Source organism: Mauremys reevesii, linkage group 11, assembly GCF_016161935.1.
Source record: "Mauremys reevesii isolate NIE-2019 linkage group 11, ASM1616193v1, whole genome shotgun sequence".
In the NCBI taxonomy this organism is placed as follows: Eukaryota; Metazoa; Chordata; order Testudines; family Geoemydidae; genus Mauremys; species Mauremys reevesii.
This window is the reverse complement of record NC_052633.1, coordinates 74905777-74929844: the sequence shown is the minus strand read 5'-3', so window position 1 is coordinate 74929844 and position 24068 is coordinate 74905777. Positions and strand designations below refer to the sequence as shown.

At 62.0% G+C, this 24068-nt stretch overlaps 1 protein-coding gene across 1 annotated transcript; it reads left to right on the top strand.

Annotated features, from left to right (window-relative positions):
* Window positions 1–727: 727 nt before the first annotated feature.
* LOC120374801 (sterol 26-hydroxylase, mitochondrial) lies at window positions 728–21821 on the top strand. Its single transcript, XM_039495070.1, has 9 exons — window positions 728–973; window positions 12928–13118; window positions 14499–14698; window positions 14919–15116; window positions 16854–17014; window positions 18133–18299; window positions 18679–18760; window positions 19766–19966; window positions 20295–21821. Exons 1-9 carry the CDS (start codon window positions 728–730, stop codon window positions 20418–20420), a joined length of 1572 nt encoding a protein of 523 aa, XP_039351004.1. The 3' UTR covers window positions 20421–21821.
* The last annotated feature ends 2247 nt before the right edge of the window (window positions 21822–24068 follow it).

Sequence of the window (24068 nt, the reverse complement as noted above, 5' to 3'; positions counted from 1 at the left end):
CTGCAGAACTGCTGCCGAGCGACTTGGTCCCCAGCCTGTAGAGGTGCCTGGGATTCTTCCGTCCTAAGTGCAGGACTCTGCACTTGTCCTTGTTGAACTTCATCAGATTTCTTTTGGCTCAATCCTCCAATTTGTCTAGGTCACTCTGGACCCAATCCCTACCCTCCAGCGAATCTACCTCTCCCCCCAGCTTAGTGTCATCTGCGAACGTGCTGAGGGTGCAATCCCTCCCATTGTCCAGATCATTAATGAAGATATTGAAAACCGGCCCCAGGACCGACCCTTGGGGCACTTCGCTTAATACCGGTTGCCAACTAGACATGAAGCCATTGATCACTAGCCATTGAGCCAGACGATCTAGCCAGTTTTCTATCCACCTTATAGTCCATTCATCCAATCCACTTCCTGCTGCCCACTCCAGATCCCCTCCTGCCCCCGCTGCCGGCTCCCCTTCAGCCCCCGCCTGCTCCAGATCCTCCTGCCCCCGCTGGCCGCTCCTCTCCTGCCCCTGCCCCCGCCTGCTCCAGATCCCCTCCTGCCCCCGCTGCCCGCTCCTCCTGCCCCCGCCTGCTCCAGATCCCCTCCTGCCCCCGCTGCCCGCTCCCCTCCTGCCCACGCCCCCGCTGCCCGCTCCAGATTCGCCCCCGCCCCCCGGGGTGGGACTCGCGCCTGGGTCCCGCCCCGGGTGCCAGCTCCGCCCCGGGCCGCCGCGGCGGACAGTGCAGCCATGGTGGGGCCAGGCGGAGGGCGCCGCGCTGCGGGTCTCGCTCGGCGCCGCTGGCTGCAGCCGCTGGCCGGGGCGCTGCGCCCGGAGCCGGCCCGGAGGGGTCGAGCCAGCGCAGCCGGAGCAGCCGCTGCGGTGCCCGGCGAGCGGCGGCTGAAGGGCCCCGAGGAGCTGCCGGGACCGGGGCTGATCCGCTCCCTCTACTGGGTCTTCGTGCGCGGCTACCTGCTGCACACGCACCAGCTGCAGGTGCGGGCCGGGCCGGGCCGGGCCGGGGGGAAGGCGGGAGCCGGGCAGGCGGGGGCTGGGCACTGGGCACTGGCTGGGCACTGGAGGGTGTGAGCACCGGGCACTGCCTGTGGGGGCTGGGCACCGGGCAGGCAGGGAGCAGGGCACCGGGCACTGCCCGTGGAGGCTGGGCACGGGGCAGGCGGGGGCTGGGCACTGAAGGGTCTGGGCACCGGGCACTGCTTGGGGGGGCTGGGCACTGGGCGGGCAAGCAGGGAGCGGGGCAGCGGGCAGGTGGGGGTTGGGCACGGGGCACTGGCTGGGCACCGGGCAGTTGAGGGGCTGAGAATTGGGCACCGGGCAGTCGGGGGGCTGGGCACTGAGCACCAGCTGGGGGGGCTGGGTGCAGGGGGTGGGCACCCACAGGGGGGCGCTGGGCACTAGGAGTGGGGCAGCAGGGTGCACACTGTTAGAGGGCTGAGCATTATGCCCTGTGGGGCTGGGCACTTGGCATTGGGGTTCTAGCGATGGACGGGGACCATGGGTGACAGAGCCGCACCACGTTCTGCCTTCAGGGTGAGGCTTGTCTGGGCAGGAGACACGGGGTCCTCAGGGGCTGGATCCAGACAGTCGGATTAACTCCCCCAGGCACTAAGGACCCTCCCAAACCTCTCCAGCCCCACTCCCGCTCCCCGTGCCCGGTGCCTTCTCCACCCAGCCTCCTTTGCCCGAGCGTTTAGAGACCAGAACAAACCAGTCCCTGCGTGCACGGACGATCCACGGGCAGGAGCGGCTCTAGAGCCCAGCGGGGCAAGCACGCCTGGGCGGCGGCCTTCCCCGGGCGGGCAGGCTGGCGCCGCCTGCGCGCCCGCGGTCATGCCTGGAGGTCCTCCCCCGGAGCCCGACGACGACACCACCCACAGGCAACCGGTCGCGGACGCCGCTGGTCCCGCTGCCCGGCTGGACCTCCAACCCGCAGCACCGCGTGCAGCTCAGCGCCGACCGAGCGACCGCAGCCAGCCAGCGCCCGCGGAGGGAGCAGCTGAGCCAGCGCGACCAGCGCGGGCGACCTCCAGCCAGCATGCTGCTCGCGCCGCATCTCCGCCGCTCGGGGGGCCTTGTCCACGGGTGCCAGTCATGTCTCGGGACGCAGGGTTAGAAGAGGCCCAGGTATTGCAGTGATGGGGGTGGGTAAGAATGAGTGCTTGGCCGGAGCAGGGGGTGTGGGGCAGGGCACGGGCTGTGGGAGTCAGAGGCAGGCTCTGGGAGGTTGGACTTGGTCCGCTGGGCACAAGCACACACACAATACAGCCAAGCAGAAGGTCACACATCTGGGGACCAGCAGGCCAGACCAGACAGACTGGGGGAGTCTGTCCCGGGAAAAAGATTTGGATTGGAGATTGTGGTGAACATGAGCCCCCAGGGGGACACTGCGGCCACAAGGGCTGAGGTGAGCCAGGGCTGCATAAATGGGGGAACCCGAGGAGGAGGAGCAGGGAGGTTATTTTATCTCTGGGTTTGGCACTGGGGCGACGCTGCTGGAATCCTGGGCCCGGCTCTGGTGCCCACCGTTCAGAGGCTGCTGATAAATTGGAGAGGGGCAGAGAAGAGCCAGGAGAAGCGTTAGGGCTCGTCTAGATTGGCAGCGCTAAAGCGCGTTAGGTGCCTTGTGTGGTCACAGCACAGGAGCGCCACGAGGGGCGCGGCTCCCAACCCCCCCACCGCCACGAGGGGCGCGGCTCCCAGCGCTGGGGCACCCGGCGCTCAAACCCCCCCCATCGCCACGAGGGGCGCGGCTCCCAGCGCTGGGCACCCGGCGCCAACCCCACCGCCACGAGGGGCGGCTCCCAGCGCTGGTGCACCCGGCGCTAGACCCCCCCCACCGCCACGAGGGGCGCGGCTCCCAGCGCTGGGGCACCCGGCGCTCGAACCCCACCGCCACGAGGCGCGGCTCCCAGCGCTGGGGCACCCGGCGCCGAACCCCCACCGCCACGAGGCGCGGCTCCCAGCGCTGGGCACCCGGCGCCGAACCCCACCGCCACGAGGCGCGGCTCCCAGCGCTGGGGCACCCGGCGCTAGAACCCCACCCACCCCCACGAGGGGCACGGCTCCCAGCGCTGGGGCACCCGGCGCCGAACCCCTGCCACGAGGGGCGGCTCCCAGCGCTGGGGCACGTGGCGCCGAACCCCACCGCCACGAGGGGCGCGGCTCCCAGCGCTGGGGCACGCGGCGCCGAACCCCACCGCCACGAGGGGCGGCTCCCAGCGCTGGGCACCCGGCGCCGAACCCCACCGCCACGAGGGGCGCGGCTCCCAGCGCTGGGCACCCGGCGCTAGAACCCCACCGCCACGAGGGCGCGGCTCCCAGCGCTGGGGCACCCGGCGCCAAACCCCACCGCCACGAGGGGCGGCTCCCAGCGCTGGGGCACCCGGCGCCGAACCCCACCGCCACGAGGGGCGCGGCTCCCAGCGCTGGGGCACCCGGCGCCGAACCCCACCGCCACGAGGGGCGGCTCCCAGCGCTGGGGCACCTGGCGCCGAACCCCACCGCCACGAGGGGCGCGCTCCCAGCGCTGGGGCACCCGGCGCCGAACCCCACCGCCACGAGGGGCGGCTCCCAGCGCTGGGGCACGCGGCGCCGAACCCCACCGCCACGAGGGGCGCGGCTCCCAGCGCTGGGCACCCGGCGCTAGAACCCCACCGCCACGAGGCGCGGCTCCCAGCGCTGGGGCACGCGGCGCCGAACCCCACTGCCACGAGGCGCGGCTCCCAGCGCTGGGCACCCGGCGCCGAACCCCACCGCCACGAGGGACACGGCTCCCAGCGCTGGGGCACCCGGTGCTGGAACCCCCCCCCCGCACAGCCATGAGGGGCGCGGCTCCCAGCGCTGGGGCACCCGGCGCTCGAACCCCCCCCCCCCACTGCCATGAGGGGCGCGGCTCCCAGCGCTGGGGCACACGGTGCTCGAACCCCCCAACCCCCAGCTGAGTTTTGTACAGGTGGCAGCTCCCAGGCAGAGCTCTGATTGCAGGAGAGGTGCCCCTAGGGCAGGGAGTCACATTTTGTTTATAAACTGAGGCAGGGTGATTAGATAGAAAAGGCTGGTGATTAAATTCATGGTGGGGAAGCCATGAGATGAGCCTGTAGAATAGGAATCCCTCTGCTGGGGGTGGGGGATGTTGAGGAGAGCAGACAGGAGACGCAGAAGAAATACAGCCGAGCCCTTGGAGCCAAGGCTACATTCAGGAAAGGGGGGTGTAGGTGAAAAGAAGGGGGCAAACCCCAGGGAAAGGCTCGCAGAGGTTCCCACGGTCCCTGTGGTGCTTATGTGGCCCCATAACCACAGTAGCTGAGCATCTCACAAGATCTAACCGATTTCTCCTCCCAGCCCCTCGGTGAGGCAGAACAGGGCTGGTGTGCCCATTGTACAGATGGGGCACTGAGGCACACACAGACTAAAGGCCAGATTCTCAGAGGTATTTAGGCACCTAGTGAGACGGTTCGGTGCTTTGTAACCCCCACTAGATGCCCAACTGCATCTTTGGGTGCCTACAAACCTTTGAAACTCTGTCCCTAAGGCCCTGGCCTGAGGTCAGACAGTCCATGCGGGGAGTAGAACCCACGTCTCTCAGGGCAGCTCCCAGTCCACTGCACCAGCCTCTCTCTCTGCTGCATGCTGCAAAAAGAGGCCTCTGATAGATGGGAGCAGAACCAAGGCAGCCAGTTCTCTGAGACTCCAGCAAACGGGCCCAGGCACTTGACAAGGATGCCCTGGTTGACAGCATGAAAAGCAGCACAGAGGTCAGGAAGGCTGAAGAAAGAGGGAATCATAGAATCATAGAATTCAAGATCAGAAGGGACCATTATGATCATCTAGTCTGACCTCCTGCAAGATGCAGGCCATCCACCCACTCCTGAACAAATCATTACTTAAAGACTTCCCAAATATGGCGAATTTCCTACCTGACAATTTATATCCGCTTGTCCTCGTGTTCACATTAGCACTGAGCTGAAATAATTTATTTATCCCTCTGATATATTTAAAGAGTGCAATCATATCTCCTCTTATCCTTCACTCCAAATGAGGTCTCGACTCCTAGGTCCTTCTCCTCCTCTGTTACTTAGTCATCCCTAAATGCATAACCGGATATCCCGATCCTCTTCCAATAGATTAAATAAAATGAGAGAATGAGAGTCAGGTGAGAGGAGCTCAAGGGGGGCCGGTTCTGCCCCAGGCTGGGCTGTACAGCAATGCCTGCTGTGCAAAATGAAACCCATTTTGTTTTGTCATGTTTTTGTTCTGAGCTGGAGAAAAGGAAGGAATGAGAAAGTGTCATACGAGTATCAGGTGTGTTTGTGCCTCAAATTCATAGGGTTTCAGCTGCATCAGACCAATTCCAGAACAAAGAACAGAAACTGCATCCAAAGTCCATAAAGCCGATGATTATTGGCAGGATTTGTGTTATTCGCTGGGCACCATCTGTGTGCTCAGCACTGTTCAGGATAGGCCAGTAAATGTAGTTCCAGAGCCAATATGGAGCCCTGGAGAAGACGGCTCAGATATTTAAGGATGAAGTGTAGAGTTATTGACCAAAACTGGACACAGTGCTCCAGATGAGGCCTCACCAATGCCGAACAGAGGGGAATGAGCACGTCCCTGGATCTGCTGGCAATGCCCCTACTTATACAGCCCACAATGCCGTTAGCCTTCTTGGCAACAAGGGCACACTGTCGACTCCTATCCAGATACTGGGGCATGAGTGGAGGCGCTGGTGGCCGTAGAAGTTTTGCCGGATTAAGGACTAGATTTGACCGTTTAATCAGGGTGAACTGCAAACCAAATGGGGCAGACAAACCCCAAACGCTGGTGGTTATTCCAGTACTTAGATTTCTGTCAGATATGATGATGATTCCTGAGAATCTTACTTCATCATATAAAAGAAAAGGTTCTTCCAATCCCAAAGGATCAGCAAGATTAATCTACAGACAGACTTGAATTCAATTCTTGAGGTTCAGATACATAGCAGAGATGAGTCCTTTTAGAAATAGTCCAGAGGTTACAGTCCAATGTCCATATTCAGGGTGGCTCCAGTCAATGATGAAATCCAAAGCAGCTCTGAGATGAAGCAGGATCGTGTCCCAGGCTTCTTATACATTTCCAGCAGCCTTTAGCCTGAGAAAACAATAGGCTCAACTCCTTCTCCCAAACATCCTGGCAATTAGCACAGAGTAATTTATCCATTAAACAGTTCAGATACAGGTTACCACAACCTTCAAAGAGACACATAGACAATAACACTATTTCACTCAAGTATCATCATAAATGTTAATATTCTTTTTTTATCTTCGAATTAAAACTATAGCAACAGACAAGACTTGTTTGCTGACATCACAAGACCTGAGCTCCCCTTCTACCTCTAACAATGCAGACTTGCATTTCAAAGCTCTATTCATTTACATATCTTCCTAACAGTCCTCAAGGTTCACCCATGGGTCCGGTCAGTTTATGAGTTAATTAACTCTTTCTGGCCCTTTCACCTTTCAGTGAGATATTATATTATACTCATAACGTCACACCGTCCCATTTTCTTTCAAGAGGAAGATTTGCCCCGAGCTCCTGTGCCTGTTTCTTTTCCTTTCCTGCCTGCAGTGGCCCTGAGATACCTCAGAAGTCTCAATTTTTGTCTCAGTTTTAAAATGTGGAAGTTTCTTGGTGTTCGCTTTTAAATGTTCTCCTGTGAGAACTGCAGCTCAGTCGCCGTGGTGTTGTGTTTAAGAAAGAAGCCTTCGGGAAAGCAACTAGCCTTTAAACAGAAGTGAAAGCAGGGTTGCCAACACTCATGATTTTGTCAGGAGGCTCATGATAATTGTTGTTTTCCTTAAAGTCCCAGCTCAGCCTTCATTCGTAGAGAAAAATGAAGTGTCCAGCCCTCGTGGCTGTGGAGAAAGCTTCAAAATATGCACCCTCAAGGCTCCAAAAGCAGAAGGCAAAGAAAAAGAACCCCAAATCTATTATTTTGTGTAAGCTCACGATTTTAAAGCCAATCTCATGATTTTTGGTGTGCCTGGTTCATGATTTTTGAACATTTGGGGTTGGCAGTTCTGTGAGAGTGACTGGAAAGAGTCAGTTTCTATCTAGTCTATAATTTGTAGTGGGGTAACACCCCGAGCACCCCAGGCAGGCGCAGTATAAACTCACGGGGCCTTCCCCTAGGAGGATGTTTCCAAAAGTTAAATGATCGATTCCAAGCTTGGTGAACTGCAAAAAAGTGATAGAAAGTCGGCTAGATTTTTCTACAAGTATTTCAATTGTTGTACTCAAGGACAGGAAGATACATTAACATTTTAAAGCTAACCAGTGTCCCTTAAGTGACTTGACACAAGGTGTCAGAAGGTGTTAGTGTTAGAGCTGAGTGAGTCTTTGTATGGGAATTAGATACAGGGCTCCTGTCAGCTCATTTCTAAGTTATCTGCAAAAAAAACCCTGGACTTTTCAGATGCCCAAGTAGCCCCTGGAATCAGGATTGAAGTCGCCCCCTCCCCTCCACCTGGAATGGTGCCCCTGGCCTCAGTCTAGCAGCCGAACGAGACCTAGTGACTGGAAGATGAAGCTAGACAAATTCAGACTGAAAATAACGAGTAACTTTTTGACAGTGACAGTAACGTACCCAGGGATGTGGTGGGGTCTCCATCACAGGCAATTTTAAAATCAGGACTGGATGTTTCTAAGACATCTGTTGTAATTCAACCAGGAATTAATTCCGGGACATTCTGGGGCTCGGATTACACCGCAGGTCGGACTAGCTGACCACAACGATCCCTTCTGCCCTTGGGATCTGTGAAGTGTGTCCAGGATCTCCTGGTCTCAGTTCAAAGAGGAATTGGGTTCAGGTTCTGCTCTGTGTCCAGTCATCAAATAACTAGCTGGAGAGAAAGAGTCACCTCTCCTTCTCAGGGCACCCTGGAATATTTAGCAGCTGCTAAAGTCCCCCTCACTTAAATGCACACCCGGGCAGGGGGCTGTTTCTCACAGAGAGGAACTGGGGGGAAGGGGATGAAGGAGGAATGTCTTATGTCTCTTTAGCCAGTCATGGCCGTGCTCTGTGCCTCAGTTTCCCTATCTGCAGTGTGGAGTAGTATGTATGGCTATTGACTGACTTCCCTTCAAAATGGAATGGCCGAGCCCGTGCTGGTATGAACTCCCGTGCTCTGCTGAATGCCAAAGCACTGACAGGCGGCCCAGCATCTCTGCCTGGGTAATTGCAACCTATGAGCGTGTGGAGGAGAGCAGCTCCAGGGACACCCGCCCACAAACACAGTCTGTGACAATCCTGAGCTTCCCCGGGGCATGTGATGCCGGGGCCAGTAGGGAGATGCCAGGGAATCCAGATGTTTGTTTGAAACGAAAAGGCCTCCTCATAAATCTAACAAAGGAAGCAGTCAGACTCCTTTGGCAGATCCAGGCAACATTGAAAGCTAGCAGCTGGCAATGCCCTTGAAAACCGGACTGGGGTGAGGAGCTGATTGTCTCCTGGATTGCAGCTGGCCACTCTGTGGGCAGAGACCAGGCGGTGGGACCACCTTCACTTTGCATTTCCAGGTGTCCCCATGGGTGCTGCTATTTTAAAGTGAAATTCTCACTTTGCATTTTGTAGCATCCTAGATCCGCAGGGTTAGAGGGGACGGCAAGGGTCAGCTATGCCAGCAGTTTTCCAGACGACTATCCCCCTTTCAGGGGCCTGATTTGTCTTGTGCATCCCCAACTTTCGCCTCACTTAAAAACTACCTGCTTCCTTTGGCGTTTTTGTGTCTGATTTTCTATCCCAGCACACACTGTTCCTGAGAAATGGCCGCCTTGCTCATTTTTACCATAGAATTATAAATCCGTTGGAATGTAAATACTGTCATTACGTTTCAGTGTCTAGTATACAGAGCAGTAGAAACAGGCCATTGTACGAAATGTTAGTTTGTACTGACTTCACTAGTGGTTTTTGTGTAGCCTGGCGTAAAACCAGGCAGATCTCTAGAGGAGTTGATGTACTTCCTGGAAGCCCCCTGTGTACGCCCGGCTGAGAACCCTGCCCTAGTGTAACCCCCTGCCAAGATGCAGGATTTGGTGGTCTCCTTCCAGGCTTTCCAAAAGGGAGGGGGTCTGAGTGAGTGAGCGAGAGAGAGCTTGAAAAGGGAATGTTCTTTTCAAACACTTTCAAAACTCATTAGTGGTGGATGTGGTCAAAACTTTAACTGCAGCTTAACAAAGTTTTTTGCCTGGGAATTTCCTTGGTTGTATTTTTTAATAAGATGGTAAGAACGGCCATAGAGGGTCAGACCAATGGTCTGCCTAGCCCACTAGCCTGTCTTCTGACAGTGGTTGCTACCAGATGCTTCAGAGGGAATGATCAGAACAGGGTGATCCTTCCCTTGTCGTCCAGTCCAAGCATCTGCCAGTCAGAGGTTTAAGGGCGCCCAGAGCATGGGGTTGCCTCCCCGGCCGCCATAGCCACTGGTGGACCTTTCCTCCATGAACTTATCTAGCTCTTGGGGGAGGGGGTTAACCCAGTTATAGTTTTGGCCTTCGCAACATCCCCTGGCAAAGCCAGGAGCCCGTAAGAGGCTGGGTGCATTTCTACGTGAGATACAGATGGAGGGGTAACTAGAGAGCAATTAGTTACTAAGTTATAAGAATCTGGCACGAGGCCTTGACATTTCTGGCCATCCCAGTTGCTTTGTTGAGAACACGCAACGCAATGGGACCACGCAAACCGTAACGAGCAGGGTCAGGCTTTCTGCTGTCCGCCTCCGGTGCGGCATTCAGCCAAGCGGAGATTCTACCCGTTCTTTGTCAAAGTGAAATAATTCCTCTTCCCAGCAGGTTCCCAGCCTTTCCGCTGAATTCACTGACGTTGCTAGGTTGCTTTTCAAGTTGGAGCTTAGTGGTGAAATTCCTTTGACCGAGGCTTAGTGCAGAGGGTGATTCTGCAGGTTAAACAGACTCTACTCAGTAAGCGTCCGGTCCTGCGAGTCTTGCTTAGCCAGGGAGTCCTCCCTCAGGCACGAACTCCAAGAGCCCGCTTGTGGGTAAGGATGGCTCCCCGCTGGAAATGCAGATGTGCCCCAGGGGCCTCGGCGTGTTTGCTGCCAGGCCTGGGACAGGGGAACGTAGTTACTGAAGCCAGCAAGCGAAAGCCCATCTGACGGTAACTGACGGTGAATGGCAAACGCCTACGCCTGCGTCTAGGCCGCTCCGGTGTGGTGGAGCAGGGACTGTCTATGTGGGGGATGGGAGAGCAGGGAGGATTTTAGGTGAGACGCAGGTATTCAGACTGTAACATGAGCTAGGCCTGGGGGAGGGGAGGTGACACCTCAGCCAGGAGCTGGACAAGAGAAAAAGGAGCTGAGTGGAGAGGGTGGGGTCAGTCTTCAGTTTGGGAGCTGGGTGGTGGGTTTTCAGGGGATCCTAGGCTGGGATCCAAGCACCCTGAACCCCCCAGAAAGGCCAGATCGAGGGGTCCTGGCTGTGCCCACAAGCTGGGCTGTATCCTCTGTTCCTGTTGTTCAATAAACCTGTTTTACTGTCTGGCTGAGAGTCACTGGGAGTCCCAGGAAGAGGGGTGCAGGGCCGGACTCCCCCACACTCCGTGACATCCTGTGACGTAGCTGCAGGATTATTGTTCTGTGCATTTGCAAGGTGCCCGTGCTGGCTTCTCCCTAGAAAAAGGAACCAGGGCTAGTATAGCCAGAGGGGGGGGAACGTTCTGCACACGAGCCCTGAAGAGAGAGGCTGGTTTTTTGAATATGTTGCAACTTTGCTTTGTTCTGAGGAAGCAGCGATAACAGACGAGGGAATGGACGTGCCCTTATCTGTGCCAGCAGGGTCTCGGTCACGGCCTGCCAGTCACTTCATTCTCCTGCAGACTAAGCAGCCGAGAGCAGAGCAAAGATAAAGGGCATTTTCATGCTTTTACTCAGCGGAGCCTTGACCCTGTAGTGGGCTCAGGGGGCCACGTGCGTAGGATCGAGGCCCTAGATAGAGAGAGCGTCAGGGACTGTGGCCCAGATCCTCAAAGGTCTTTAGGAACCTGACTCCCACTGAACCCATCTTTCCCTGCTTCAGTCCAACCGCAGTGACCTGTAGTGTGAACATGGCACTGCCACATTGGCTCAGACCCGTTACGGGCCCCGTCTCCGACAGTGTTCAGAGCGAGGTGCCGGAACCCCCTAGTGACAAGTCTGGAATAACCGGCCTCAGTCAGAGGTTGGCTCGGGGCTCGATGCCGGAGGATCTGTCGAATCCCGCCAGGCGTCATTGGGAACGTGCTTATTGCCCGGATGGGTTCAGAAGTCCTGCGACGCTCTCCACCTCCGTGGTGGCTGGCGGCAGTGAGCGCGCAGCCCTGATCCGCCTGGCGTGGCGAGAGCTTTCCTGACGGCTCTGAGGTGGCGAATGTTCCTCGTTCTTCCGTTCGGAGGGAGTGTCCGCAGCAGCACCTGACCTGCCGCCTCTCTGCCCTTGCTTATTTCATACGCCTCTGTCCCATCTCCGCTTACTCCCCCTCCAGGTGACCTCTCCTGACCGGTCGAGTCCCTCTCTGTGTGGGAATCTCTTCTTCCACTAATGGCGTTGGCTCTTTCTCTCTGTTCTCTGGGGTGGTTTTCTCTGCGATGCGATGCTCGCGGTGTCCGGGTGCGGCTGCCCCGCTGGCTTAGACAATGGGGCAGGAGAATTCTCCGTAATTATTCCCCTCCCCTTCCTTATGCAGCTGAACGGCTTGGTTGCTTTTTTGACCGCAGCTGTGCAGTGAGCAGAGGTCTCCAGGGCACGGTCTGCAGTGCTGCCCGGGTCCCTTTCGTGAGTCGATACAGTTCATTTGGGCCCTGTGAGGCGGGTACGTTTCCCCTGCAGGTGCAGGGCTTTGCATTCATTTCATCTGCCGGCGTCTTTCCCGTTCACCCAACTTAACCCGCTCTCTCTGCTCCTGACTCGCCTAAATACCTAAATGTCATCTGCAAATTGTGCTCCCTCCCTCTGCACCCCCCAGGGCAGATTGGTAATAAATAGAGTAGCCCGGGGCCTAGGATAGAGCCTGGTGGGTCCCACTGGGAACCTGGCGCCGGGACGGGAATGGCCCGTTTCATGCTGTTCTTCGCTCTGCCTCCTGGCCTGGTTTTGTGCCACGACAATACTTTGCCTCTCGCTCCAGGACGTTTGCGCGTCTTTTGTGGCTACTGGTATGGGACCTTGTCAAAGGCCCTTTGGGATCTGGATACATTGTGTCACCCGGTCTCCTTTATCCATTCCTTGTTCCTCACGGCCAGAACTGTAAGAACTCGGTGCGGCGCGGTGCGGCTTTGAGAGATGGGCCGGGCCGCGCCAAGCAGGATCTTCCGGTGATTTGTTGTGTTGTTTTTAATTCTCCTTTCAGCCAACGTGCCGGATCTAAACTGGAATCCCCCAGTCGCCCCGAGAGCCGTTTTACACGGTAGCGACGGCGTTCGCTGCTTTCCAGGGCTCCGGGACCAGGGCCGTTGTTAGCGAGAGACTGCGGGGGGGGGTTGCTAACAGCTTCGCCCCTTGCCCTAGAGCTCCTCTAAATCTCCTGGGTGGAGCACCTGGGCGTGCTGCCCGTGACTGGTGCCCGCCGCCGCCTCCTCTCACCTCCGTCTGGAGAGGGCCCAGGCGTCGTTACCAGCAAAGGGAGACTCGGGGTAGGACTCTCTGGCCGCTCCACTCCCAGAACAAAATGCAGCCTCTCAGGAAGGGGAGTAGCCATTGAATTTTACCCTGGGCTGCAGGGAGGTTTCTGGCTGGCGTGCTGGAGCATGGGGAGGTAAAGCCTCTGCTCCCCGACTGTCACCGTGGTGTCTGGTCACGCCCGCCCTGGGGCTGGATTGGAAGGGGCAGCCCCGCAGTGCAGGCTACGTGCTCTGGGGGGGCTGGCGGGCCGGTCGGGGCCAACCCGCTGTCGTGAATTGCAGGTGTTGTTCCGGAAGAATTACGGCCCCATGTGGAAATCCACCTTTGGGAAGTACAAGAACGTGAACATCGGGAGCCCGGAGATCCTGGAGCAGCTGCTGAGGCAGGAGGGGAAATACCCCATGAGGAGCGACATGGCCCTGTGGAAGGAGCATCGGGATATCAGGCAGCTGCCCTATGGCCCGTTCACCGAGTGAGTCCAGTGATCACTGGCGGCGTCCCTGAGCGCTGCTGCGGTGCAAACATCGGGTGGGCTCCCAGATCCTGAGCAGCCGCGTACGATAGAATGGCCTGCAGTAGGCAGGGGGTGATACTAATTGAGCTAATGGTCCCTTCGGCCCCTCTAGGCCGGCGGTGGGCCGGCGCCAGGCCCTGAGATCTCCCTGGCGCAGTTGAGGAAGGCAGCAAGCCTGGTATCAGAGAGGCTGAGAAACGCGGCTCCAGGACACCGAGCGATTCCCTTGTGGGCTAGCGGGAGCGGAGCCATTAATCGGGTGACCGATCGGCGGTGCTGGCGCCCAGGCAGCTCTGTGTTTGGACGCCTGCCTTTGCTCCATGGCGACGCTCACCACGGCCTGCCAAAGCCCGGTGTGCGAGGGACGGGTCACGGCTGACCTGCTTTTCCCCACGTGTGTCATTTCCCTTGTGGGGAACTCCCGCTGGGCTGGCTACAAGGCCTCTCCATCCAAAGGCAGGTGATGATTGTGATTAGAGAATCCAAACCCACACGATGGGAACGTTGTACTGGGTCGGCCCAGATTTTCCTCAGTTTCCTTTTTGGAATGAAAAGCTTGGAGCCAGCGTGTTAATGTGGGGGGGGCACGCGGCCCGTTCTCCCACACCTCGGCCTTGCAGAGGGGCAGGACGCTTTCCCGTCCCACGGAAAGGCAGGTTTCCGAAAAACCTTTTGCTTCTAAATGGTTGGTTGGCGAGCAGGAAATTGAGGCGAGGTCGAGGCTTGGGCCGAAAGGTTTTGGTGCTGGGGAAGCGTGGGAGTTTCTGTTGAAATTCTCATCACAGATCATTTCCGGTGATGCCGGCCGGGTCCCGCTAGCGACCGAGGCTCCGTGGGCTTGAGCTGCTGTTGGGCACAGGGCCTGTAGCTGGGGAGGGTCAGGACCCCCGATGGGGTCAGACTGGTGTTACGGGCAGCAGGGAGGTGGAGGGACAGAGGCACTGGGGTTCGCCCAGGACCCCCCCCCGGGGGGCACTTCTGGAATAACCGGCCCGTGGGATGTTTCCCTCCGTGCCCGAGAGTCCGTGGTTGGGTCGTGCCTGGAGCAGGGGGTTTAGCGCCTCTCCTGGCAGGTGGGGGCATGTGGCAGGGTCTCTCCAGTGAGGCCAGGTGGGCCCGGGGTCACCGTTCGGCTGCTGCTTGGGGCAGCTGGAATTGGGGGGAGGCTCTGCCTTGGGAAGGAGAGCGACCCCCAGGGTTACAGGGGCGTCCCCGGCCTCCCTTCATCTCTCGGCCCTTCCCGCCAGCCCAGCGTGTCCCGGGGGGTGGCTCGGCGTCCCGCTCCCAGCTGCCCCTCGGCGTGGGCGGGCGCTGAGCCCTCTCCTGCCTCTCCCCCAGGGAAGGGGAGCGCTGGTACCGCCTGCGCCAGGTGCTCAACCAGCGCATGCTGAAGCCGTCGGAGGCCAGGCTGTACGCGGGGGCCATCAACGAGGTGGTGTCGGACCTGATGGCCCGGCTGCAGGCGGAGAGGGTGGGGAGCCCCTCGGGGGTCCTGGTGGGGGACGTGGCCAACCTGCTCTACAGATTCGCCCTGGAAGGTAGGTGGGGAGGGAGCGGCTCGGGGGGCTCAGGGGTCCCCGGGGGGCTCAGGGTCCCCAGGGGCCATTGCACGCTGCCCCCTAGTGTATCCAGACGGACCTACTGCAGCCTCGTGCTGCTTCCTCGGAGCCCCATATCCTGGGGGGGCCCCGGGCCTGTGCCCCTCGCCCTGTCCGTGTTCAGGGCCCATGGCAGCCGCTCTCCTCTCCGTCCCGCCAGGCATCTCCTACATCCTCTTTGAGACCCGCATCGGGTGCCTGGAGCGGGAGATCCCCGCGGAGACGCGGCGCTTCATCGACGCCATCGGCCTGATGCTGAAGAATTCCGTCTTCGCCACCGTCATGCCGCAGTGGAGCCGGGAGCTGCTGCCCTTCTGGAGCCGCTACCTGGAGAGCTGGGACACCATCTTCGCCTTCGGTCTGTGCCCAGGGCGTGGAGCCGGGGTCAGACACGTGAGCCGGGCCAGGCGCCACCCTGGCATCGCTGGGACGGTACCCGGGGCTGGGAGCCATGTGCCCACCCCCTGCCGCTCAGCTCCCTGAAACCGAGCCCTGGCTGCCAGATCTCCCAGCCCCCGGCCTCCGTGCGCAGGCTAGTGACATCCCCCACCCCCCGAGCCCCTCGGGGATAGCCTGGCACTGGGTCAAGCTGTGTGCAGAGACAAGGTCCACGCAGCCGGATGGGCACCAGCCAGGATCGGGTCCTTGTACCCGCCCGGGCAGGGAAGGATATTTATAGTGGAACAACTGGACGCTGATTAGCAAAGGCTACACTGAGTGCAGATAAGAAATGGAAACCGAACCGGTTCCGGGTGTAAATGGCAGGCCTGGGTCGTCACTGCTGCTTCGGGGTCTCTGCTCACCCCTCTCCCTGGGACCGAGGGCTGCAGGGATGCCGGCTGCAGCTCAGGTGTGCGGCAGAACAATTCGCACAGGGAGACCGATCTGCTCCGGGGTGCACGGCCCAGGTCCCCTGCCACTGTCACTGTCAGTCCTGGGGGCAACAAGGATCCAGTCGATCCCATCATAAGAGCGGCCAGACTGGGTCAGACGAAGGGTCCATCCAGCCCAGTGTCCTGTCTGCCGACAGGGGCCAGTGCCAGGTGCCCCAGAGGGAGTGAACCTAACAGGCAATGATCAAGTGATCTCTCTCCTGCCATCCATCTCCACCCTCTGACACACAGAGGCTAGGGACACCATTCCTTACCCAGCCTGGCTAATAGCCATTAATGGACTTAACCTCCATGAATGTATCCAGTTCTCTTTTAAACCCTGTTATTGTCCCAGCCTTCACAACCTCCTCAGGCAGGGAGTTCCACAGGTTAACTGGGCGCTGTGTGAAGAAGAACTTCCTTGTATTTGTTTTAAACCTGCTGCCCATTCATTTCATTTGGTGGCCCCTAGTTCTTATATTATGGGAACAAGTAAATAACTTTTCCTTATTCACTTTCTCCCCATCACTCATGATTTTATATATGGTACCTCTGTCATGTCCCCCCTTAGTCTCCTCTTTTCCATCGAGTTACAGCAATCCTGCCCTGGGCTTGGGGCCGTCCCCGCCTGGCTCCACCGCAGTCAGGGAGCCCCTCAAGTACCCACTGGCACGGAGCTGGGGGGAGGGTGAAATCACCCAGCCAGCCCCTGCAGTGGATTCATGGCCCATCCCTTCGAGGGAGGGACTCCGTGATCCCCACACGCCCCGGTCTCTGGTGCGACAGCCCTGGCCTGGGCTGGCAGTTCCCCTGGCCCACCCTTGACGGTGGATCGCCTGGCAGGGAGACGCTCTGCCCGAGAGTCCGTGTCTCTTGGCACAGGCGGGAGGGGCTCTCTGGGGAGCCCTGTGCCATTGGGGGAGCGGTGGGCCCACCGGGGGTGCTCCCGAGTTGTGGGTCACTGTGGGATCCAGCCAGAGACCGTGGAGGGTCCGGGGAGAGCCCTGGCAGTGAGCTCGTAGCTGGGCATCACCTGGGCTTGTGACCCCGTCACTTTGTGAGCAGCCCTGGACGGTCCCCGGGCCCCTTCCCCCACCTCCGGCTCTGCACAGGATCCAGCTGGTCTGGACCCACGGTGATTCCCCCTCCCCGTGTGACAGTCCAGCCGCCCCCCGCCCCCGCCGGGGCCAGGTCTGACCCGTCTCGACTCTCCGGCTCTGCAGGCAAGAAGCTGATTGACAGGAAGATGGAGGAGCTGGAGGGGCATCTGGAGCGAGGCGAGGAGGTGTCGGGCTACCTGAGTTACCTGCTGGCCAGCGGCAGGCTGACGCCGGAGGAGGTGTACGGCAGCGTGGCGGAGCTGCTGCTGGCCGGCGTGGACACGGTAGGGCGGCACGGCCGTGACACCTGGATCCTTCCAGCCCCCTGCCCAGCGGGGTCAGGCCCGGGGCCTGTTTGAATGGGGGGCTCTGAGGGGAGGGACAGGGCAGGCCCCCCAAGGGCAGATGTGGTGAGTCCAAAGGGAGCACTGGGTAGCCGTGGACACTGGGCCTAGTGAATAGAGCAGCGGACTGGCCTTGGTTCCATTCCTAGCCTGCTACGGCCTTGCTGGGTGAGTCACAGCCCCTCTGGGCCTCAGTTTCCCCTCTCTGGTCTATTTAGATGGTGAGTTCTCTGGGCGGCGCCCGGCGCGACGGGGCCCCCGTCTCCGTAGGGGTCTGGGCGGCGCCCGGCGTGACGGGGCCCCCGTCTCCGTAGGGGTCTGGGCGGCGCCCGGCGGGACGGGGCCCCCGTCTCCGTAGGGGTCTGGGCGGCGCCCGGCATGACTGGGCCCCCGACTCCGTAGGGGTCTGGGCGGCGCCGCGCGACGGGCCCCGCCTCCGTAGGGGTCTGGGCGGCGCCGGCGCGACGGGCCCCGTCTCGCAGGGGTCTGGGCGGCGCCGGGCGCGACGGGCCCCGCCTCCGTAGGGGTCTGGGCGGCGCCGGCGCGACGGGGCCCCGTCTCCGTAGGTCTGGGCGGCGCCGCGCGACGGGCCCCGCCTCCGTAGGGGTCTGGGCGGCGCCCGGCGTGACGGGGCCCCCGTCTCCGGAGGGGTCTGGGCAACGGGGCCCCCGTCTCCGTAGGGGTCTGGGCGGCGCCCGGCGCGACGGGGCCCCCGTCTCCGTAGGGGTCTGGGCGGCGCCCGGCATGACGGGGCCCCCGTCTCCGTAGGGGTCTGGGCGGCGCCTGGCAGAGTTGGCACTAGCATCGCATAACCAGCTGGGGGGGTTCTGGGCTCGCAGTCCCTGCCATGCAGAGCCGGGTTACGCTGAGCTCGGAGCTGCCGAAAGCTTTGCTTGGGGGGAGTCCTGCTGCCACTGGCTCTGAGAGGGGCAGGGCAGGGGGCTGGATCAGGCAGCATGGGGCACTCCTGGGAAGCCGTGAGGGGCCGCCCTGTACGTCACAGCCTGCTCCTGCTTCTCCCTGCGACCTCACCCCGGCTCTGCTCTCGCCCCTCCCAGACGTCCAACACCTTGTCCTGGGCCCTCTACCACCTGGCCAGGGCCCCAGAGACCCAGAGCTCCTTGTATCAGGAGGTGAACAGCGTCGTGCCCAGAGAGCGAATCCCCGGCGCCCAGGATCTGGCCATGATGCCGCTGCTTCGGGCCATTATCAAGGAAACGCTCAGGTACGTCCCCGGCTCCCCCCTTGGCAGAACCCCCAGCCCCCGCACGTTGGCGTCCCTGGGCGGAGTGGGGCAGTGCATGAAGGGAGGGTGACATGGGGCCACCTCCCTAACCGCACTTAGGGAGACGCCCGGCGCCGGAGTGACTCAGAGCCCGGAACTGGAACCAAACCGTCCATTCGGCAGCACAGAAGGATGGGCCAGCGGCCAGGCACCGGCTCCAACTCAGCAGCCAGTGCTCTGCTCTCAGAGACGCCCTGTGTCCCTTGGACTCTGTGCCTCAGTTTTCATCTGTGCAATGGGGCTAATGGCTCTGCACGGGGGCGGGGTGCCACATGCCCCATTCCACACCATAGCCCCGTCTCTTCTCCCTGCCCGGCAGGCTGTACCCCGTGGTCCCCACCAACGCCAGGGTCGTTGTGGAGAAGGACGTGGTCATTGGAGGCTATCACTTCCCGAAGAACGTGAGTGGGGGGCTCTGCTCTGCTCCCCGGCCCCCCGGGCTCAGGCTGTCGCTCCCCAGCCCTGCGGCTGCACTGCCTGCGGGGCCCAGAGGAGGAGCTGGAGGAACTAGATGTACCATGTGAAGGCAGCACAAAACCAGCTCCTCCTTGGGCACAGCAAACCAGCTCTGCTCGGAAGGGGACCAGTCTAAAGTAGGGGGCGGTGGAGCCCAGGGCTGAGCTAGCAGGGGCTGCGGGTCGGGAGTGAGGGGCACCAGCAGAGCTGGTGTGGGGGCAGGGCTGGGCTAGCAGGGGCTGCGTGTCGGGAGTGAGGGGCACCGGCAGAGCTGTCGGGGGCCCAGGGCTGAGCTAGCAGGGGCTGCGGGTCAGGAGTGAGGGGCACCAGCAGAACTGGTGGGGGGGAGCCCAGGGCCGGGCTGGGCTAGCAGGGGCTGCGGGTCGGGAGTGAGGGGCACTGGCACAGCTGGGGGCGGGGGGGAGCCCAGGGCTGGGCTAGCAGGGGGCTGTGGGTCGGGAGTGAGGGGCATCGGCAGAGCTGGTGTGGGGGAGCCCAGGGCTGGGCTAGCAGGGGCTGCGGGTCGGGAGTGAGGGGCACAGGCACAGCTGGGGGGGGGGGGGAGCCCAGGGCTGGGCTAGCAGGGGGCTGCGGGTTGGGAGTGTGGGGCACCGGCAGAGCTGGTGGGGGGGAGCCCAGGGCTGGGCTAGCAGGGGCTGCGGGTCGGGAGTGAGGGGCACCAGCAGAGCTGTGGGGGGCCCAGGGCTGGGCTAGCAGGGGGCTGCGGGTCGGGAGTGAGGGGCACCGGCAGAGCTGGTGTGGGGGAGCCCAGGGCCTACAGATCCCGACCAAGGGGTGCTGGTAACTAAGCACCCTGCAGGCCCAGATCTAGCCAGCGCCCCCAGCCCCTCCACCCGGGGCTCTGGTCCCTCACTTGCCCGTGGCCCCCAAGGGGAGCGGCTTGTTGCCAGGGCCACGGGTCTCACCTCCTTTGTGTCCGGCTCCGTCAGACTCTCTTCGTCCTGGCTCACTACGCGATGGCGCACGACCAGAGCAGCTTCCCGGAGCCCGAGCGCTTCCTGCCCCAGCGCTGGCTCCGGGGCCACGGCTCGGCCCACCACCCCTTCAGCTCCATCCCCTTCGGCTACGGGGTCCGCGGCTGCCTGGGCCGGCGCATCGCCGAGCTGGAGATGCACCTGGCTCTGGCCAGGGTGAGTGGGGACCCCGCGGGGCCAGCGGTGGGACGGGGGGAATTGGCCGCGGGACAGGGAGCTCCGAGGGCCGGAGCTGCAGACCCCCCCCCCATCGGAGAGATGCGCCGCCCCCAGGTCTCAGGGAGGCTACGTGACTCCACGCCCCAAGAGGGGGAGCTCAGTGTCCCGTCCCCCCCGCAGGAGCCGCCTGCCCCAGCCACGGCACGAGCCTCCCCAGCCAGGGCCGTGTGCACCCCCCCAGGGGAGGATGCGCCCGGGGGCAGAAGGGGGCTGGGGCTCTGGGGCACTGGAGAGACGAGCCGTCGCCGTCTCCGTCTCCTTGCAGATCGCCCGGACGTTCGAGCTGCGGCCGGACCCCCAGGGCACGGAGGTGACGTCTGTCTCCCGCATTGTCCTGGTGCCCAACAAGCCCATCAACCTGCAGTTCGTTGCCCGGCAGCCGGGCCCCTGAGCGCCCACCCCGCATTGCCTGGCCAGGGCACCCTGCGGGTCCGCCCCTCGCCTGGGCCTTCCGGGCAGGACGGCTCTGCCCTGGGCCCGGCTCGCTCCCCGGCAGGTGCCCACGGGTCAGGCTGGCGGGGGCGGGGCAGCGTCGCTGGAATCGGGGTGTCCCTGGGCCCCTCGCTCTCCAGTGTTGCGGGGTGTTGAACAGGGTCTGGGGTTCGCCTGCGTGGCACCGGGCCCCCTCTCACTGCCGAGCAGCGGCGCCAGGCCCAGCACGGGCAGGGCCTGGCTGGGGGCGGGAGGGAAAAGGCACCGGGGGTGACTCTCGGCTGGCCCCGAGGAGCGGTCAGTGGAGAGGGGCCGTCAGCCTGGGGGGGCTGGGATACCGCTGGGGCCGGCAGAGGCAGCCATGGCCACTGGGTCCCTCTGCTCAGCGTGAGGGGGGGCGGGGGGCTCCAGTCTCCTTTGGAGGACCCAGCTGGCAGCGATGGGGGGCCCACCCGCCCTCATTGCTCTGTCTGCCCATTAGGCCTAACTGCCCCACACCAAATATCCAGCCCCCCCAGGCTGTGTTCACCAGGCCTGGGCTGCCCCGGCCCGGCGGGCCCAGCAGGAGGCAGTTTGCCGGGACTAGTTTGCCCGTCTCCCTGTGCCCAGCACTGGGGGGCCTGGTCATCACCCCAGCTCCCAGGGACGGCTCAGGGCCTCCTGGGGGAGGAGGGGGGGCCTTTAACCATGGAAGCACCGAGCCGGAGGTGCCGCTGCTCCGCTCCGAAGAGCAAACCCCGTATCTCCCCCTCGGTGTCATCTGAGCCCCCCGCAGCAGCAGGGACCCTCACACCACTCCCAAGAGCAGCTCCCCCCCCCCGATCTCCCCCTGCGCCGGGGGGGGGGTTGTGGGGTTTGCCCCGGGCAGAAGCCCCAATGTGCCCCCGCTGCTCTGGCGCCACCTAGGCCCTCCCCGGCTGTCGGACATGCAGCTCCGGGGAGCAGAACCCCCCACCCCTTTGCCTGTATGGGGCTCAGGTAACCTGCCTGGCACCTGGCCGAAAGGACCAATAAGGGGAGCAGGTACTTTCAAATGGCGGGGGGAGGTTTTTGTTTGTGCCTCTGTGTTGTTCTCGCCCAGCCAGAGGGACCAGGCAGGAAAAAACCCTCCTAAAGCCCTGCCTGAAATAAGATCCCGAACGCCGCAGGGAAGAGCAAGGAAATGCCTTAGATTCTCTCTGGGTTTAGCGTGTAAATTTTCCCTGTGCTAAGAGGAAGGTTTATTCCTGGTTTTTGTAACTTTAACGTTTGGCCTAGAGAGGAACCTTCTGTGTTTTAAATCTTATCACCTTGTAAAATTACCTTCCAGCCTGATTTCGCTTTTCCTTTTGTCTTTATAATAAAGTTCTGCTTTTAAGAACCTGAGTGGTTTTCAGTGTCCTAAAAGCCAGGGTCTGCTCTGTGCTCACCTTGGTTACGTAGTGGTTGGTATATTATTCTCCAGCCTCCCCAGGAAAGGGGGTGAAGGGGCTTGGGGGGATATTTGGGGGAGGGAGGGATTCAGTGGCCTCTCCCTGAGTGTTTGTTTAAATCACTTGGTGGTGGCACCAGGACTGTCCAAGGACCAGGGAAGGATTTGTGCCTTGGGGAGTTTTTTACCTAAGCTGGGAGAAATAAGCGGAGGGGGGTCTTAAATGCAGGCCCCCAGATCTGTACCCCACAGTTCAGAGTGGGGAGGGAACCTGACACCCACACACATCCCTTCCCCCCCTCCCAGGGCAGAGGAGCCTCTGCACAGGGACAATTTCTGTCGTGGGCACCGCCAGGGGACCCGTCCAGCTGTGCCAGCCTGTGGAACGGACAGGCCTGGCCGGAGCGGGCTGCAGCTCCATTAACCTCTGCCAGGGGCCTGCTGCCTGGCTCTGGGGCTAACGCACAGGGCTGGGCGCCAGGACTCCTGGGTTCGAACCCCAACGCAGACCCTGACTCATCCCCTCCCTGGCCCTGGGGCGAGCAGCAGAGCAGGGCCAGCACTGGGGAGCAACCTGCCACGGGTTTGCGAACTCCTGGCTCCGCGGGCGCCCGGGGCTCAGGCCAGGGGGCTGGGGGAGGCCTGAGGAGCCAGCGCTGCCCCGGGGGCAAGGGGGGGATCCCCTAGCCCAGCTGGGAGCAGCGATAAAGCAACAGGTGCTGGAGCTCCTGCTGTGCTGGATTTGAGCGTGGGGGAGGGGGAGGGGGCGGCCCCCATCCCCCGGGGCCACTGAGCCCCCTGGGGCCTCGGCTCAGCTGCAGCACCAGGCCCGGGGAAGGAGCGGGGCCTGATTTGGAGGGCGGGGGGGGCGAGAGGTTGGCATGATGGGGGCAGCTTGGCATGTGGCCTGCAGTTCCTGGGCTACGCTGGGCACCCAGCCCCTGGGGAGAGATTTTGTCTTAGCCCCGGGCTCCCCCACTGCAAAGCAACCAGCCCAGCCCGGGCTTTGCTGCCTCGCTGGCACCTCCCCGGGCGCTGGCAGCCCTGGGCCAGGGGGGCCCCGCGTTCGCCAGGCTGCGGCTGGCTCCCGAGCAGCGTTGCTGTGGCAGGAGAACGAAAGCAGCCTGGGGAGGAGGAAAGGCCAGAGGCGCACGGGGGAGCGCGGCCTGGCCCGGAGTGGGGGGCCTGACCCCAGGCCAGCCGCAGCTGGGGGTTCGCCTCAGCTCTGCCGTGGCTCTGAGCCCCTGGAGCCAGCTTCACTCTGCTGCCAGCCAGGCCCCTGGCGCTCCTGGACAGAGTCGCCCCCGGGGACGCCCGGCTCCCGCTGGGGCCAGGGGCTGGCTGGCCTGCCCTACTGCCCCGCCTCCCCCCACCCGCCTCTGCCCCACCGGCAGGCCAGGGCGTCTCACTCATGGGTGCTCCAGCCCAATCGCCCCTTGGCCGTCCCGGGGTGGGGTGGGGAGGAATGAGAAACCATCCCTCACCCGCCTTGCCCGTTTCCTCCCTGGCGCTCCCCTCTGCCTGCCGGGGAGGGTGGCCCAGAGCCGCCCCCGCCTCACAGCTGGAAGGCGCCAGCCGCCAACACAGCGAGCTGCCCCCAGCAGCGTCCGTGGAAAAGGTTCCCCTTGGCAAGACACAGCGCTGCCCCCAGGGCCCTCTCACCTCCGCCAGCCCCCTGGCCACGCCCTCACCCCACGGCTGCCCCGGGATTCCCACCACGGCTGGCTGCTGGGAACGCCCAGGGAGCCCTGGGCTGGGGTGGCACCACCCACTGATGGGCCCGTGGGATGCTGCGTCCCAGGCGCCGGGCTGGGATCCCGGCAGGCCGGTTTCGACTCAGTTCAGATTAGCAGGCGCTGCAGGGGGCATCCCCCCTTCGGCTAGTGACCCCCAGTTCTGGGCTCTCTTGGACGAACTCGGGCTCTGGGGGGGCTAGTGCCCTCCAGCTCAGCTGCCCTAAATAACTACCCAAGGCCCAGTGCCAGCCTGTTCCCAGCGTGGCGAGCAGCCACCGTGCTGCCCATGCCCCTTGACCCGTGTTATGCCATCTCCACCTGGCGCCTCGGGACTGCCGGCGGGCTCCATGGGGCCGCTCACAGCCTGCTGCCAAGGGCCAATCTCGGGCATGGGGGCACCCGGAGAGGAGCCCATAACGTCTGGCGTTGGCCCTGGGTCAGGATGGGGGGAGGGGTCTTT

Coding starts and splice junctions, on each gene's coding strand:
- LOC120374801 (XM_039495070.1), top strand. CDS start 728: ATGGTGGGGCCAGGCGGAGGGCGCCGCGCTGCGGGTCTCGCTCGGCGC. Junction 17,015..18,132: donor TGCTGGCCGGCGTGGACACG/GTAGGGCGGCAC, acceptor CGCCCCTCCCAG/ACGTCCAACACCTTGTCCTG. Junction 19,967..20,294: donor TGCACCTGGCTCTGGCCAGG/GTGAGTGGGGAC, acceptor GTCTCCTTGCAG/ATCGCCCGGACGTTCGAGCT.